Source organism: Lissotriton vulgaris, chromosome 10, assembly GCF_964263255.1.
Source record: "Lissotriton vulgaris chromosome 10, aLisVul1.2, whole genome shotgun sequence".
Taxonomy (NCBI): domain Eukaryota; kingdom Metazoa; phylum Chordata; class Amphibia; order Caudata; family Salamandridae; genus Lissotriton; species Lissotriton vulgaris.
In genome coordinates, this window is record NC_141698.1 from 411,844,261 (window position 1) to 411,862,742 (window position 18,482).

Consider the following 18,482-nt stretch of genomic DNA (forward strand, 5'->3'; position numbering starts at 1 on the left):
TCGAGCAGTAGCAGCACCCCTCCCCCCAGCGACTTGAGACCCTCACGGGTGAGTAGTGCGCTTTACAAATGTTTTGATCGATTGATTGATTGTAAATAATCGTCAATTGCAGTATAATTTTATGCATTTTTTTAATCTGTATCTTTTGTGGTTTTAATTAACCCGAATAAAGATTTCCTGATGAGGACTATGATGATTAGATCAATGCATAATTGCAAATATTGGCCTGAAATCCTATAACTAGTCTTTTAATGGGCAATACAATTTTACAAAGAATATTCTTGCCTCATCACTAGATGTAAAACTACAGGTAGTTGTCTCCATTTCCACATCGCCCGTCTAAATTCTCAAAATACATTATATTTACCTTTCCACAGGTTAACTTCAGAAATTGGCACAATCTTTATCCTCTCGTTAGATAGGATATCCTTATGTGGTTTTGTACCTTCAGAAAAAAAGAAAAAAAACTTTATTTTAAAAATATATGTTTACTTTCACAAATAATGGCTCAATGTCAAAGTGAATATATCATTCACTTCTCCAGAAACTCTGTGTTTGCTTTGACTGAACCCAAATCAAAAACAAAAAAGAGCTTGCTTACCATTTTCTGCTATGGCTACATGTAAACTAGAGCCTGAACTTACCATAACAGAGGAAATTAACACCTTCTTTAAATTATAACCCCACCTCTTTTGGACACAATAGTCTTTGGCAATGCAATAACAACCATAAGGTTAACAGTACCTTCTTACCCTGCACTTTAGAAGTAAAGGGCATCTGTCAGAATGAGAGAGTTCAGAGTTCTAATATTGATTTGTGATGACGCTCTCATACCAGAACGATCTGCACATGACAGAAAATAAATTAATTTTTATGCTGGACCCCAGGATAGTTCAAACCTCATCCCTGTAGAAAACATAGTCCTCTGTCCCAATTACATTTCTGAGTGAGGGAAAACGCCCTTTGGAAAGAGCCAAAAAGATGGATAGGGACACAGAAGCATTAGAGGCTGTCAAGCTGGGAGGTTTGTCAAGAGGAGAAATTTTGACCTGCCGATCAAGCCCTCCACAGAGGATTGGTTGAGCACGTTAGACCTTATCCTGAAGAGAGGGATAGAAGGATGAAGGAGACAAGGAAGATAGGTTTAAATGAGAACTACCCAGGTCGCACAGGGTTGACAGTAAAAAGAAATCCTAAGAGCTGTCCTTTCTTTTCTACAGACAATTTTACAGGCTCCTTGACATTGATGCTGCCCATGAAAAATACAATAAGACGCCTACTTGTCTAGCAGCAACATATTCTTAATTATACAGCGCTTCCGTTGATTGGCCGGAAATTGACAGAATTGAAGTAATTACATTTCTGGTGCCCTCTTTTTAGTTTCCAGGGGAAACAAAAAATTGAGATCGAGTAGCAAATATACCTGTTGGCCATGTATATGTAATAAATGTCCTTTTTAGGTCGAGGACCATAGGCTGCACTTGCGCAGTCTTGGTCCGAGATTTAATGTTTCTTAGTATGGGGGCTTGAACCCGCCCCTCTTCTCCATTGCCTGGCTTCCTAAATGGAGGCCAGCCATTGGAGGAGAGGGGCATCACTTCGTTCAAGCCCTGTCTTTTTCCGATTCGGGGGCGTCTTTTTTCGCTTCTTTCTTGTTTTCTTTCTCTCTTCTGCCCATTGGCTGGAATTTTACTTCCAGCCAATGGAAAGAGGAGAGAAAGAAAACCCCGCCCCCCCCCCTCCGAATCAGAATACTACGCTGCTTTCTCCGAGGCATTTCTGCCTCGCCTCCGAGAAAGATGGTGGTGTCATGGCGTTGTGCAGGTAAGTTTTTTGCCGTCTGTTCCCTTGTTGTGCGTCTGTTCCCTCGTGCTTTCCGCCCCCCCCTCGTTGTGCGTCTGTTCCCTCGTGCTTTCGCCCCCCCCTCGTTGTGCGTCTGTTCCCTTGTGCCGCCCCTCGTTGCTTTTGCTTCCTCTCCTGCCCCTGCCCCATCGTTGCTTGTTGTGCCCTGCCCTGCTTGTGATCCGGTTTTTGTGCCTCCGTGCCCCCCGCCCCCTTGTTGCTTGTGCTTGCTTCCCCCTCGTTGCTGGTGCTTGCTCTTCTGCCCCTGCCCCCTCGTTGCGCCTCTGTGCCCTGCTTGTGATCTGGTTTTTTGTGCCTCTGATTTGCCCTGCTTGTGATACGGTTTTTGTGCCTCTGTGCCCCCCTGCCCCCTCTTTGCTTGTGCTTGCTGCCCCCTCGTTGCTTGTGATTGCTCTCCTGCCCCTGCCCCCTCATTGCTTGTTGTGCCTCTGTCCCCTGCCCTGCTTGTGATCCGGTTTTTGTGCCTCTGTGCCCCCCTGCCCCCTCGTTGCTTGTGCTTGCTGCCCCCTCGTTGCTTGTGATTGCTCCCCTGCCCCCTCATTGCTTGTTGTGCCTCTGTCCCCTGCCCTGCTTGTGATACGGTTTTTGTGCCTCTGTACCCCCCTGCCCCATCGTTGCTTGTGCTTGCTGCCCCCTCGTTGCTTATGCTTGCTCTCCTGCCTCTGCCCCCTTGTTGCTTGTTGTGCCTCTGCGCCCTGCTTGTGATACGGTTTTTGTGCCTCTGTGTCCCCTGCCCCCTCGTTGCTTGTGCTTGCTGCCCCCTCATTGCTTGTGCTTGCAATCCTGCCCCTGCCCCCTCGTTGCTTGTTGTGCCTCTGTGCCCTGCTTGTGATCCGGTTTTTGTGCCTCTGTGCCCTGCCCTGCTTGTGATCTGGTTTTTGTGCCTCTGTGCCCCCCTGCCCCTTCGTGGCTTGTGCTTGCTGCCCCCTCATTGCTTGTGCTTGCTCTCCTGCCCCTGCCCCCTCATTGCTTGTTGTGCCTCTGTGCCCTGCTTGTGATCCGGTTTTTGTGCCCCTGTTCGCTGCTTGTGATCTGGTTTTTGTGCCTCTGTGCCCTGCTTGTGCCTCTGTGCCCTGCTTGTGATCCGGTTTTTCGAGCCTCTGTTCCCTAGGGTGTTACTGGGCAGAGAGCTCTGTCTGTGTGTGTGTGGCTCTGTCTGTGTGTGTGTGTCGCTCTGTCTGTGTGTGTGTGGTTCTGCCTGTGTGTGTGTGTGTGTGTGTGTGTGTGTGTGTGTGTGTGTGCGTGCGTGCGTGTGTGTTTGTGTGTGTGTGTGAGTGTGTGTGTGTGTGGCTCTGTCTGTGTGTGTGTGTGGGTCTGTGTGTGTGTGTGTGTGGCTCTGTCGGTGTGTGTGTGCTTGCTCTCCTGCCCCTGCCCCCTCTTTGCTTGTTGTGCCTCTGTGCCCTGCTTGTGATCCGGTTTCTGTGCCTCTGTGCCCTGCTTGTGATCCGGTTTTTGTGCCTCTGTGCCCTGCTTGTGCCTCTTTGCCCTGCTTGTGCCTCTGTGCCCTGCTTGTGATCTGGTTTTTCGTGCCTCTGTTCCCTAGGATTTTACTGGGCAGAGAGCTCTGTCTGTGTGTGTGTGGCTCGGTCTGTGTGTGGCTCTGTCCGTGTGTGAGTGTGGCTCGGTCTGTGTGTGGCTCTGTCTGTGTGTGTGTGTGGCTCTGTCTGTGTGTGTGTGTGGCTCTGTCTGTGTGTGTGTGTGTGTGGCTTTGTCTGTGTGTGGCTCTGTCTGTGTGTGTGTGTGTGTGTGTGGCTCCGTGTGTGTGTGTGGCTCTGTGTGTGTGTGTGTGTGTCTCTGTGTGTGTGTGTGTCTCTGTGTGTGTGTGTGGCTCTGAGTCCGCTAATACTCTCTACTACTCTCTAATGCTCACCTATTGCCATTGTAAATGACAATACCATTTGTTTTTTTTTTTTAAATGAAAAAAGAAAAAAATGCCATTTGCAATGCCAATAGCTCTAACTTTAATAAAGCCGAGACCATTGCATTGTAAATGCTTGTTGATTATGACATACAGAATTACCGGAGGAAGTACTCCTTTCAACCTATTTCATTTATGGTGATACTGCTACTGGGAGGACCTTTTTAGGTTTTGCCTGGCGAAAACGATGCGAAAGCATCGTTTCGCTAGGCGAAAACCTAATGAGTATAGTATGGGGCTGGGAATCCGCCCCTGTCTTCCATTGGCTAGCTCCATAAATGGAGGCTAGCCATTGGAAGACAGCTCTGTCTGTCAATCCCGGACCAGATTCGGGGGCGTTTCCGAGAATTTTTGGCTTTTGGCGACGTCACGCTACGTCAGCCAAAAGCCAATTCTCTGGAACGTCCCCGAATCTGGTCCGGCATTGACGGCACCCAGAAGACGTCCATTGCTTTTCGTTTTAGGGCTGACTTATGTGCAGTATTGCTTTTGGCCACTGGGTGGCACTGCAGCGCTTCTGTTTGGCAGGTCCCGGCAGTCGTTCTCTGAACTGCGGGCGATGCAGCTCTTCCCCATAAGGTGCTAGGCACATCCATGAGCACCACCAGCGAAGAGCTATTGTGTGATTGACGCCATCCCCCAAAACCCGAGGGTTCGCAACAGGGAGATGCAATTTAGGAGGCTGTAATTTTCGCTATATACTCAGGCTGAATAGCAAAATCCTGCATGGATTAAGCTCGAACGAAGAGTTACTGTTGCATCTTTAGTTATTTTCTCCTGCTCCTGATCAGCTTTTTAGATGTAGAGTAGTTTAATTTATTTTCATGCTATGCAATGGTAAATATGCACTGGATTTTAAGTTTTGACACTATGACCAAACAAGAGGTGATATTCGCTATTTGGAAGGAATTCCGGTAAAGTAGGGTACTATGGGCTGCAGGTGTGAATAAACCCCAAACTTATAAAAATGTAACAATATATTGGGGATTGTGACATGAGGACAGTAAGCCCACATGAGCTTGATTTAGTGGATGTGTTTGTATGTGTGCCCTGCTCCTTCTACTAAGATATATATTTTTATAATCCAACAGACACATTAGGAAATTTGATACACCAGCAGGCAAATGACGTATGATAGCACAACCACTGATACTAGCTCACATCCCCTTGCTAGTACTAGCTGGCTGTTCACAATGTGGTGCATTTACCCATTTATGTACTTTGTTCCCATACTTATGGTTTTGTATTTTGAATGTGGATTACAACCGAATGATTTTGAACCTTCCATCCTTTGCCGCTTAGATGTGTTGTACTTCTATATTCTTTAGCAATGTGCCATTAACATGCTTGCAAAGTATTTGATTTGTTTCTTCTATGACCTTGTCGGAGACATGGTCACCATGGCAATACTATATAAACACTGTACTTAATGGCATCGCATTATGTGAACAAAGTGGTCCGTCTACTGAAATGAGTCAATAAGCTGTTGAACGTACTTCCAGCGTGTCAGTGCCTGCTTCAATACAATAGGAGCTGGATTGTTGTATATATTTGCACTCACACACCACCCCTCCCCACCATATGGACAGCAGGATTCTGTCACATAAATTGAACCCTTATATAGGGGAGGTGGGATGCAGTGGCCAGAGCGGCTGAATCCAGAGCGCGGTGCTCACGCTTCGATCCCAGACGACAGTTCTGCATCATGTGACTCTGGGCAATAGCTCACTTAATCTCCCCAACCTCCCCCAGCGCCTTGAAACCCTTAAGGGTGATATGTTTGCGCTTTAAATAATAAGAATTATTAAGAATTGTATATGCAGGAATTCAAGCTTCTTATACAGAACCACCACAACATGGGCAAAGACAGTACACTTTGTTTCCTGGAATATTTGGGAGTGCTCATGTTGGGTCATTTCAACGTTGTCTAATAAATATGAAAGCAGTGGGAAGAGCAAATTGAATCTAACCCGCAAGTAAGAGATATTACCCTCATCTGAACTATTAGTGTGCGCCGTTCAGGAGACCTTCTCCAAAGTACGGTGTCCAGCAAAGGAGAATGCTTCTAAAGTACAGTGCTAAAGGTCTGTATGTAAGGGCAGGTAACTGGGATGACTCTGTAAAGGATGGTTTGTGAATGCGCGAGGCGGGGACTAAGCGAATAGTCAAAGTTGAATAATCAATGTTGTGTGAGTGATTTCCTTTTTATAGGGGAGAGAGTAAGCGGTCTATAGCGATAGTCAGTGATGGATCATGAATAGACACGAAGGCTGACTTGTTTATTGTGCAACGCGTTTATTAATTACGCCTTAACTGCGGCCGTTATTTTGGCGCAGTGCGGGCGTTCTAAAAGGTGGGCGGGGCCGCGTCGGCCGACGGCAGCACTAGTGAGGCAGCATGCAACGGGTTAAAGCCAGCTATTACATTATGTGTTGAAAGCTGTGGATTGGTATATTGTTCCTTTGAATGTCAGATGATTTTAGTAATCAAGGTTGTTGGAACCCTTCAATAAACCCTTATGGCATAAGCTTTGCACACTGATCATCTTTGTTAGTTCTTGTTAAGAGAGTTTGTGCATTGTTTTTCCAGCATGATGATGTGTTTATAATTTTGCTGATTGTTTTGAGGAAAACATTATGCTCCATTTAGTCGGCCAGGGATATGGGTGACAAGCCAGCCATAAAGGTTATATCCCTGAGTAGTTCATTTGGAAAGGGTATGTCAGATGTCCTAGGACCAATCTGTTTATAATGAAAAGGTATGACAAAAACAGTTGACCTGGCTTATTTATGGTGAAAGGCGTATATTTAAGCCAGTAGGCCTGCAAGTGATTGAGTGTCCTTACACTCTGTTAAAGACTGTGGACGGTTTTTACAAGGAATCCCAGAAATTACCCTAGTAGGCCAGGCCTTTTTGTTGTTGACCCCTTGGAAACATTGGGTGTGGATTTGAACTTTGCGAATCCTTGTTTTGCATTTTTAAGGATGGACTGCGTATTGTTTTGCTAGCTGTTGTTGTCTACATATTTGTAATTGTATGATGTATAATGATGGTTGATTTGTCGAAAAGCTTGTATTCAATAAACGTAGGACCGCCAAACTCTTAATAAGGCCCTTAGTGACATTGTCCATTGTCCAGCTGCTTCTGTCTTCAGAGCATATGAGACCACGGGCCATATCACATACAGTTTGCTCTGAAAATTATAAATTACGGCATGCTATCCACCACAAATTTGGACTGACTGTTTGAACTGGTCATGACAGCTGGATAAGCTGTATTTTATCATCTTCGCCATTGGTAAAGGGTGGCCACTGGAACTTTAGTGAATGTGCTGTTTTTGGTGGGAAATCAATTAACATTTGTTGACTTCTCCGAAGTTCTTGCTAAACACAGCAGAACTCAATAAGATGAAACGAGACAAATAAAACAACTAATACAGAACACAACCTAACAGAATATATTGCAACACTGCAGTACAACACCACAAAATCATTGCATGAATGCAGCACAAAACCCAACCTCACAAAAAACATCACATCACCACCACCACAACAGAAAACACCACAAATATGAACAAACATTAGTATAAAACTTCATCCCTACACTCACACACCTGCTGTCATAATTCAGCACGAATAGGTGTTTATGCCAAACACTGTCTTATTTGCCACGAAGGACATGTAATTGTGCCAGACAGAAGTGCTTTGCGATCCCTTTTCCAGAGTTTCCGCCTCCCAGATACGCGGGTATAGCCTAGATATCTATAGAGAAATTAACAACAGATTGGTGCTTCCTACCCCCACGTTTGTGCTACACTCCCAAAAATATTGGAGATGCTAGGAAAACGATAGACAAGAAAACAAGCTCTTTCAAGGTCTATAAGGAGCCGTAGCCTGGACCTGGTCACCCACCCCTTAGCATATGCCCACACCTGTTGTACCATATAATAATTAATGCTTATTAAGTACTAATGTATCATACAATCTATTTATTAGAATTAGCAACACAATAACATGACTACTCAACAAGGAATGTGATGACAATGAACTGTATGTTCAACCTAAACATTAAACTTTTTACATTTACACAGCGTCCCTCATATAATAGTCTCATCTCCGTTTGTCCTTTGCTGGTAGCCAAGCACCACCCTGCTACAAATCTGATAGTCTATAGTATTTCAAAACCAGTGTCCCTATCCTTTAGACATGGTCTTCTATGTGTCGCAACGTGATCCAGCCATCTTTGTGGGCGGTATCTGGCCATGTTCCATAAAGCAGGCCCAAAACCAAGACCATATGTAATTAAGAGGTGAATGCTACTGAATGTGCCGTTTGTCTCCTCCTCACTGTGCTGTGGGAAGCCACCATGATGACTCCACCTCTCAGCGGTTCGCCATGATCCCAATCTGGTGCAGGTTGAGCATTCAACCCATTGTCATGGGATAGACTTTGGTCACCTTTTCATACAGAGCAAATAGGTGTTAGCCACTGGGCTGGCAACCAGAACGCATAACCTTAGATTACTATTGGCAGAGCGATTGATTTGTGCTTCATTCTGAATTGGTGTAACAGGACAAGACTAGTTAGCAAATCCAAACCAGTGGGAAAATCACCTAAACATGTCCAGATCATGTGTATCCTGTAATTTGTACAACACTGTTCAATAAAAACAGACCTGAATATTTATAGAAATATTGCTTATTGTTATCAGTGAAATTATTAGTAATACTATTATCGTTATTAATAGTAATATTATTATCGTTGGTGATATTATATCTATTATATCTTCATCAACAGTATTACTTCCACTCCAGCTTCTTGCCAGAACAAAGAGGCAGCCTCTGAACGGTAACCTGCATTTTGCATAAATTATGTTTTTATATCAATGGACGAGAGTTTTTATTTTTTTTTAAAAAGTAGTAGTCAAGGCAACCCTGTGCAAAGCATAACAATTAGCCACAATGCGGAGTTCTCAGTCAGGAATTCCATTCCTCAGTATGTGCGAAGAAAGCCGGGGTAATGTTTCTGGCAGTATCCAAATGATGCCTCTGTACAGGGAACTGTTTTTCTCTGCGTCAAAGTGCTCCGAACCGGCCGCGGAAGGACATATTTCGTGCTGTGGGGCATTTTTACGTGAAAACCTTTTTACAAAACAATTGATGGTGATGGCAAAAGTAGGATTTGGGAGGTCATTTTCCTTTCTGATGGTATTCCGGTCTGAGTATCACAACGTCCATGGTCCAGTCTAGACAAACGCAGTGCTTAATTTGTAAAATATTAAGTGCCAGGGCTCTGACCAGGAGGCCACTGCAGCTTGCACCACCCATTGCCCTTGTCATCACTGCTAAAACAAGTAGTAACCATCTCTCTCGCATGTAAATGTGACAGTTCAGATTATTCCAGGTCCCCAAAGCTAAAGGAAAGGCTGGTGAGGCAGGTATGAGCAATTTTAAAGTATATTGTATTCCTAAACAACGTTGTTCTACTCATCTCTAAATTAGATGAGCAGCGCCACCATGTTTTAGACTGTTTTAAGTATGGTGTTGACAATTAGGTGCTGAGCTCCGAAAAACCAATTAAGTGCCGGTGCTGAGAACCGGAAAGCACCGGCTCAAATTAAGCACTGCGCAAAGAGGCAGAAACAGATGAAGAGTATTCCAATGGATTGTCATACCATACCGGGTCATGAGAGTAAACCAATGTCCAGAGTAAATGTTGTGTTCATCCCGTGTAAAACCTCGATTTAGATTTCTACTTATGTTCGAAGGTCAGTCGTTTTAGAAATGACGATTCACTGTCTTCTCCCCTTGTGTCCATCACGTGTGGTGCGGCCATCTACAGCACCTGGATGTATTGTATTGTAATTATATAGCCCTTACTACCCCTGACGAGGCGCTGAAACGCTTTTTTGGCAAGTAGCACGCTATGCCCGAACCCATAAAGGATTAGTGTTGAATTAGTATAGTGAAAAATTAAAGTAATTTGAGTGGTGGATAGGTTAGTCAGTTATTTGGATTCTGAAGGGTAGCAGCGCTCAACATCTGAACATTAATGAGCAGCAGCAATTATGTGCATCCATTTGGTGGAAAACTTTATTGGCACAAATTCGAATCTGCACGCAGGAGTTGGTTTTTACCTAATAAAGGTCATGTGCCACAGATGTTGAGTGCGTCTTTGCCTGGGAGGGCACTTTGGAGCTTACACATTAACGCGGCGGCCCGGCCGCGAAAGATGCACCACCCCAGGAGTGTTGGGGGCCTCGCAGTTCGGTATGTAGGAGCTGTAATGGGGACATTTGTAAAAGGATTGACAAACTGAACCTGCATGCGGAGGCCCATTTGCGGGCTTTGAACATTAATGAGCAGCAGCAATTATGTGCATCCATTTGGTGGAAAACTTTATTGGCACACTACATAACCCAAATCAACGCGTGCTCATCGGAGCAAAATGTAAAGGGGGTGTGTCAGTACGAGCACACAAGACTGTCCTGCCTCTGAGGAAAGTGCAGGAGCACTCAAACGCGTCAGGCTGAGGACAAGAAAGCTGAAATTCGAATCTGCACGCAGGAGTTGGTTTTTACCTAATAAAGGTCATGTGCCACAGATGTTGAGTGCGTCTTTGCCTGGGAGGGCACTTTGGAGAGAGAGAGAGATATATATATATATATATATATATATATATATATATATATATATATATATATATATATATATATATATATATATATATATAATATTGCGCTTCTTACCCTTGATGGAGTGTTAATGACCTTTTTCGGTAAGTAGCACGCTACTCCAGAACCTATAAAGGATTAGTGGCCTGAAGACCTGTGGTACTTATAAATGCTGAAGCACGTTTTTGTTTAGATCTAGTTTTAGACCAGACCTTTTTATTTTACTAGAATTATATGTGTAATATAATGTAATGTGTAATATATTTACTTATAGGTGCTTTCGTCCAGCCCGCTTCATCCATTGGTCAGTTATAGTTATTCACATTTTTCTTCCAAAGACTGCAGGATAAGGCATTGGTTCAACTCACTTCAGCTGTTGGAAGACTTCACTGTGAGTGATGGCACTCTGCCCTTTCACAAGAATTACATACATGTACAAAGTAGTTTCCTTGTGTGTGAGGGACTGCAACGGCACACTGCAGTAGGGCTATTATGTGTGCTTTTTGAGACCCCAAAAAATGTGCTTTGCTTTTTAACCAATGTTTTTATTGATTGATGAGAGCCCATCTGCTTCCCAGAAAATGAAGATTTGTGAAAAACACAAAACAATCATTGGAAAAGCCAAAAGACTGGTGGCCAATGCTGCACCAATTGCCTTTGGCAATGATTGTGATTTTTAAAAAAAATTTAGTATATTTATAGGAGCTTTTAGTCAGCTTACTTCATCCATTGTTCTGTTCACCATTGGTCTGTTAATGGGTCATTCACATTTTTGTTCCGTCCACCACAGCGTAAAGAATGGGGCAGAGGGTCATCTCACTTAAGCGATTGGCTAACATCTCTGAGTGAGGGGATTCTCGTCTTGAACACTATGCTGTTACACGCAAAAGTAGTCCCTTTGTACAGTTAAAGAAAAATTCACAAACCGTAGCAAAGCCAAAATGCAGCCAACGTCAGACCTACTGGCTCTGCAAGTGATTGTTGTTTTTAGGTTTTGCCTGGCGAAAACGATGCGAAAGCATCGTTTCGCTAGGCAAAAACCTAATGAGTATAGTATGGGGCTGGGAATCCGCCTCGGTCTTCCATTGGCTAGCTCCATAAATGGAGGCTAGCCATTGGAAGACGGCTCTGCCCGTCAATCCCTGACCAGATTCGGGGGCGTTGCCGAGAATTTTTAGCTTTTGGCGACGTCACGCTATGTCAGCCAAAAGCCAATTCTCGGGAACGCCCCGAATCTGGTCCGGCATTGACGGCACCCAGAAGACGTCCATTGCTTTTCGTTTTAGGGCTGACTTCTGTGCAGTACTGCTTTTGGCCACCGGGTGGCACTGCAGCGCTTCTGTTTGGCAAGTCCCGGCAGTCGTTCTCTGAACTGCGGGCGATGCAGCTCTTCCCCATAAGGTGAGGTTACCCCCACTGCTACCAGTTTTCTGTAGCGGTAGGTGTGGCTTCTCCTGGCCAGACTGCAGAGCTCTCTTATCCACTGCCCACAGGTGTCCCTTCATTAAAGACAGCAAGCACGTGAGGCATCTTTTTGGCCGGTTTCGGTGCAAACACGCAACTTCTTGTTAATGTAAGTCTTGTTAAAGATCTTTTATTGTTCTTTTTTTATCAAATGTTTTATTCTGCTCACATTGCTTTGAGCCAAAGTGAAGCTATTCGAATTGAATTGAGTATTTTCCTCCCCTCATCACCTAGACGCAGTTTTTTTCGCTCTCTGCAACTGGTTCCATTCAAGGGAAGCCATGAATTTGACCCTTCACTAAACGAGCAACCCACTCCCTTCACACAGCCGTCTATAGGGGGAACTAGGTGTGATGGGTCTGAGGGCAAGCATGACTAGCTGACCCCTAGCTGTGCTATTTAGTTGGTATACATTTAATAAACATGAAGAAGCAACAGGTGATTTTCTGGTTCTGAAGAAGGACGAGGTATGATGCATCAAGTAGACTGCCACCGGTACTGCTGGTGGACACATTGGATTAAGGAGTGAGATCTATAATTAGCCACACTCTTCTGCCTAGGAGGGTGCGCGCGCCTGGAGCTCCACGGGCGTCATTGTAGTTGGTACCTATGATTATTGCTAACTCACTTGGGTTCAGTTTGGTCTAAATGGAGAAATCAGGGGGCACATAAGCTACTTTGCTTGTCTGGGAGGGGAAGAAAAGAGATGCATAGATCCGCCTATAAGTACTTCATTTTATTGCAGCTTTCTATCCATGGACTAATGATCGCGAACTTTCAGAGTTTAGATGTAGCTCCTTCACTTGCATTTTGTACATCATTCTAAACATCAATCGAGCTGTGGCTTCTTTTTAAGGCAGAGCCAGTTTCTGATCTTTAAAAACAGTTGCTGGAAAGGTGTCGCTTGATGTAATTGGGCTGTTGAAAGTAACAACCTGCTAATGAAAAAACAAAAGAAAAATTCCACGGTCGCCGTGGGAACTAAGCATTTAACGGTAGGATGGAGATGGCAGGGTCACACTGAAGTGAATCTAGAGTGCTTCACGGTGTGCCCTCACGTTATGTACCAGAGGGAGGAACTGAATGACACGAAAGTGCTCGAGAAATGACCAACGAGATGAGAAATATAGGAAAACAATCAACTAGTCATTTTGTGGTCTGAAGCTTCAGATGGAAGGTGTGAATGTTGGCACAACTGATTGATGCATTAACTGAGGTCTTCCAAACTATGTTGTTGTAACAATAACAAAGTGTTGTTTAGCGGTCTGGCCGTTCATGTTTTTTTAAAACTTTGGACATCTCTAAACAGTGGGCTAATACTAAGTACGAAATAAGGCTCTGACCCCAAAATGTGGTATTAATCCTTGAATTTCCATAATAATTTCTGCTTCTAGAACATCCTAGGCACATACCGGCCTACTGCTTGAAACTGGTGGAAGCATTTGTGATCTAATAGGTATTTTCTGATAATGCGAAATTGTCTGGTGATGTATATATGTCGTCCACTTCCATAAGAAACCTCCTGGCTGGGCCACTGAAAATAACTTCTAAATGTAAAGAAGGCCTATTTTTAAAACACTCCATAACTACTATCATCAAAATCATTTAGAAAAGTAGAAGAATGTGGTTGCCTCTACCCTTCTTAGCTTTGAAAAACGACTACACTCCTGCAAAGCTAGTGTTGGCCTGGTCTTCCCACACAGGCTCTATGACAAAGCCTGGGAGATGCTTGGATCCACTGGTTCCACAAACTTATTCTATGTCTGTTTTAGCACAGCAGACCATCACTAGACACAAAGAAAAACCCCAAACATATTTTGGATTTGGGGGAGAATCAGTGAGTGAAAAACAGCAAACGATCAAAGAGAAAGCAAGGCTGTTGAAAAAAGAGTAAGGGGGTGAAGTTCCTTCGCATCGAAAGGTGAGATGAGTTGTTGGAAAATATTATTTTCAATTAGTGTTATTTAGTTAGCAAGTCCACTAAATGTATTTCCCTTTAATCCTGTTCTCCAAAAGGAGATGAGACTCCGTGTAGGACTGCGAGTATTCTGGGCGTGCATGCAGGTAGACAGCAGTTAATCGAATCCAGGTGCGCAAAATAGAAATTTTTGTTTATTTTCAACACCTTCCCAATCTGAAACTAGCTTTTGAGAACAGCTAGGACTCCCACAGGGCACGTCCTGGCAGCCAGATCACGAGTGAACAGAGTGATGGGTAGAGTAGGCGTCTGCCACACACAGTGGGCAAGGGTTTTGGGGTGCCCAGTACATTAGTGCTGCTCATACTGGTGGAGGGAGGAGATGAGAGAGCAGCAGGTACGTTTAGTTACATAGCATTTCTATGTATGGCGGAGTTGGGAGGGAGACAGCATCCTAACAGCTAATAAGAATAATATTAAAATATATTGACAATATAGCTTGCTGTATTACTAATGAGCTTCGCGGCGCAGCCATATTGGAGTGCTGTAAGGGAAGGTTGCTTCTATTATCCCATTGAACAGTACTCTGTTTACCCACCTCTGAAGGATGGAAAGCTGAGCTGCCACGCCAGGATTCTTGAACTTGTGACGTGCATGTCACAGTCAATGCCATCAGTGAGCACATATCTCACTGCCCCATCTTGCTGGCTTATTTCCCTTTCATTTACACAGCCTTAGAAGCAGCCAAAGTCGGTGACTTAAAATGTAAGCCTAGGCACAAATGGATGGTTGGATTTGTGGGGTAAAGTTTTATTTAATGTGATTTTTTGTAGCGCAAACTTTAAAAGAACGTGTCAGAGCGGTTTACATAAGAACCAGTTGCCAAACCTAAGGACTTTGATTTACATGCGTTAAGCAAAAGATACAAACAGGAAAACAATTGAAATGTACTAGATGTAGTCACACAAAGAAGAGACTGTTGATTCTCGTTATATTTCTATATACATATGGAAGGGATATGAATAGATGTACTGCAAGAGTCACATAGGAATGTTAGAGTAGAAAGGTCTACTGCATATACTAGTGAATACAGTCATCTCTATATACAGAAAAAATGAGTTATATTTAGAGGGGTCGGAGTGGGACACAGTGGGTGGATGGATGCATGATGTATGGGTGGATGCATGGATGGGTTGTTGGTTGGATGGGTTGGTGGATTGCATAAATTGTTGAGGGATTGGCTGTATATATGCATCTATCCATCCACCCATCCATGCATCTATCCATACACCCATCCATGCATGCACCCATGCATGCATCCACCAACTCATCCATGCAAGCATTACAACAAGAGCCCGCAGCTCTCCTTCGTCTCTCCTCGCCCCCCCTTCCCTGAGCCCGCAGCTCTCCTTCGTCTCTCCTCGCCCCCCTTCCCTGTGCCCTGCCATTGTAAATGACAATGCCATTTATTTATGTTAAAAAAAACAAATAAAAAAAATGTCAAGAGCAATGCCAATAGTTCTAACTTTAACAAAGGCAAAACCATTGCATTGTAAATGCTTGTTGTTATGCTAGGATAATACAAACATGTGGCATGATACACTGAGGCAAATATAAATGTCAAAGCATCAACAGAAACTGTGGTGCATAGATCAAGTTGTAGCACAGGAATTTGCTGCGACCTTTTGTGACTGCCATTTGAATGTCACAAGTCTGATGCTGCAGAAGCCTTGAAGTACAATTAGTCTCATCTATCACCTGTACTAATTCCTGTCTGTCTTTGGATGTTGTGAACACACCCACAAGGTGGGCATCATTGATTAATACATTTCAAAGTGGCTTCAGAGCTTTGAAACACAGTTTTTTTTCAGCAATTGAATAAAAACTGTGACTTCCACAGTGGTATCGCAAAAGAGGATTCAGAAGATTTGTAAAACCACTGCTCTTCTTAATCGATAATATGATTTTGGTTACTGCAGGGCAGCTGTGTTTTCCATCATGACTTCTGGTATCTAGTTTATTGGTATGGGAGGCCCTGTTTACGTGGTTAGCTATTAGAAAGGTTTTATAACACTGCCTCTACCCAGGGGGTCTTAGTGCTAGTTACGGTAACAATCAATAGATCAAGATCTCAAATACAGGAAAACAGCCAATAAGGTGGCAGTTAACTTAAACTTAAGTGACAATGTCAGAGTCATTGCAAGTATTCTCCAGACTAGCAATCTGTTTGCGATTCATTAATAACTCACAGCCCAAGTGTCCTACGTTAACTCAGTATCTTTGTGTTCTTCTCCTAGAGATGATGCATCATAACACACCTATCTGTAAGGTTTTAATAGTGTCTATGTGCTTCTCTGTCTCTGTTTTAGGTCAAAGAAGGGACAGTAGGAAGTAGTTTGTGTTCATCTAGTGGAATGGCTAAAGATGCTCAATTCCTCGCCGCCCCCAAGCCCCCACCCATCTTCTACAAAAGAGGTCCCTGTCTTGGACATCTGAAAGGAAACCTGATGGCAAAATGTCTCTAAGAAAGCAACTGAGACACAATTGTACTGGTCCCATGGCGCTGCTGCATTTCATCGATTGAGGAAACAAATATGTTCTTGCCATGTAATGGAAAGTCAATATATTTTATCCTGGTCTTCCTGTTCCAAGTCCAAACACTTCTACCATGCTTGTCATTTCAAGGAAAGGTGGTGTTCATGGCAGCAATTTGAAGGAGATTCCTAGATATCAACAATTTTGATTTTCCAACTCAGTATACAGAGTGAGGATTTGAATGCTGAACTTGAATATATGGAGAGAGGCACATCATATTTAAGCCTAAGTGATGGAATGTAGCTTGATATGATTGCTGCATGAAAAAGACTTTTAGACATTTGGTTTCTTTGTCAATGTTGGTGAAAGAAGCCATACCTTTTTGAGGGCTATCACCAAATCCACTGATACAAAGATGGTGCGGTCCTTCAGGGTCTTGTACTTGGGTATACAGGGTATATGTTTTCCATACTACAAAATGATAGTATCCACATATGCTGACGATACGATCTTGTATGTCCGGCACCCTGAATCTAACCTCTCAGCAGTCCTTCGCGAAGTGGTACGCTTTGGGGGTTCTTTCGCGTCTACATGTCAACTGGCCAAAGTCCATCGTCTTTCCACTCACCCCGAACACTCCTCAGTTTGATCTTGACTACCCCCTGCAGTGGACCACAAAAGCGGTCCGAAATCTGGGTATTAAAATACACACGGACTCCGATATAGTCTTTTGGGATGGCGTTTAGCAAGTTGGAAGACGATGTTGAAAAGTGGTTAAAACTGCTGTTGTCCCTTTTCGGCAGAATATCCATCATGAAAATGGTGGTGCTGGCACGGCTCCTGTTTTTATCTACCAATATACTTATGGTCTAGCCACGAGTCTTCTTCGATTGCCTCACCACGCCGATGGTTCGGTTGGCATGGGCGGGTAAGCAGCCGAGGGTGAAGTGGCAGATACTGGTACTGCCTAACTATGGGCGGACTGGGCGCACCCGATTTTAACTTGTATAACAGGGCCGCACAAGGTGCACATGCATATTATTGGGTGTATGGCTCCCCAGGCATACCACACCTCCGTATAGAATCGGAAGTGGAAAACCCACTCCCACTCCATGCACTGTTGTTTCAGGCTGCTGATCGTAAGACATGTATCTTGGACCCTATTAATGCCACTACACATGCCTGGTACTACCTACTGCAATTACAGGCTGGTGCCATACTTTACTCACCTGCAATACAGCTAGACTGGTGCACATGGCTATCACCCTGCAGAGAGAGAGGAGTCACGCAGGCGCTTCTCACTCTGAGTATTCACACAGTAGGGGAGCTGTTCGATGGCGGGTTGGCCAAGAGCTGGGAGGATATTGGATTTCTATTCCATAGAACGAGGCAAGTACTGAGGGAGCTACTGGGGCACGAATACCTAGAACCACCGGAACTTCTTGCTTTAACACTCATTACACAGGTGAAATCTCCAAAGCGCATAGTTGCGACCATTCATAACTCTTCCATGGCATACAGAGCGAACCACTACACTAAGGCGCGCCTGGCGTGGCAGCAGGATTTGAGCATGGATATAACTGACACTATGTGGACCTATTGCTGCACCAGTACAAAGCGGATCATGCTTACCGGCAGACATCGACTGATGCACTTTAAATACCTAAACAGGGTTTACTATATGCCGGAGAGGCGGCACAGGTATGGCTGGAAGGAAAACGTGCAATGTGATCGCTGCTCTGCACCATTGGCTGGCTTTCTCCATCTGGCCTGGACATGCCCCGGCATAGCGGCCTTTTGGGTATTGGTCTTCAAGGAAATAGGGCAGATCACAAAGCTGCTTCTTGACCCAGACCCCTCACTTGCCCTATTAGGCTACTCTAGGTTAATCCCTAAAGGTGTACGCAGGTTGGTTGATATTGGAATGCTGACGGCCAAACGTAGGGTTGCAATGAACTGGTCGCGAGGCCCTCTACCTACGATCACCCAGTGGAAGAACGACATGACCTTCTGCAGTATGCAGACAGAGCTTTTTAGTGAGCTACTGCCGCCACGCAATAGGCCCAAAAACTTCTGGGAGTTATACAATACTTACCAGCACACCTCCACTAG

The 18,482-nt window shown here is 44.3% G+C and overlaps 1 protein-coding gene across 1 annotated transcript in view; it reads right to left on the reverse strand.

The window, feature by feature from the left end:
• Nucleotides 1-18,482, reverse strand: part of ALG1 (ALG1 chitobiosyldiphosphodolichol beta-mannosyltransferase) — a 442,794-nt gene that overhangs the window by 409,327 nt on the left and 14,985 nt on the right. Inside the window, exon 2 of the mRNA XM_086941231.1 lies at nucleotides 368-445. Coding sequence (XP_086797357.1) covers nucleotides 368-445 — 78 coding nt within the window. The remainder of the gene's footprint in view (nucleotides 1-367; nucleotides 446-18,482) is intronic.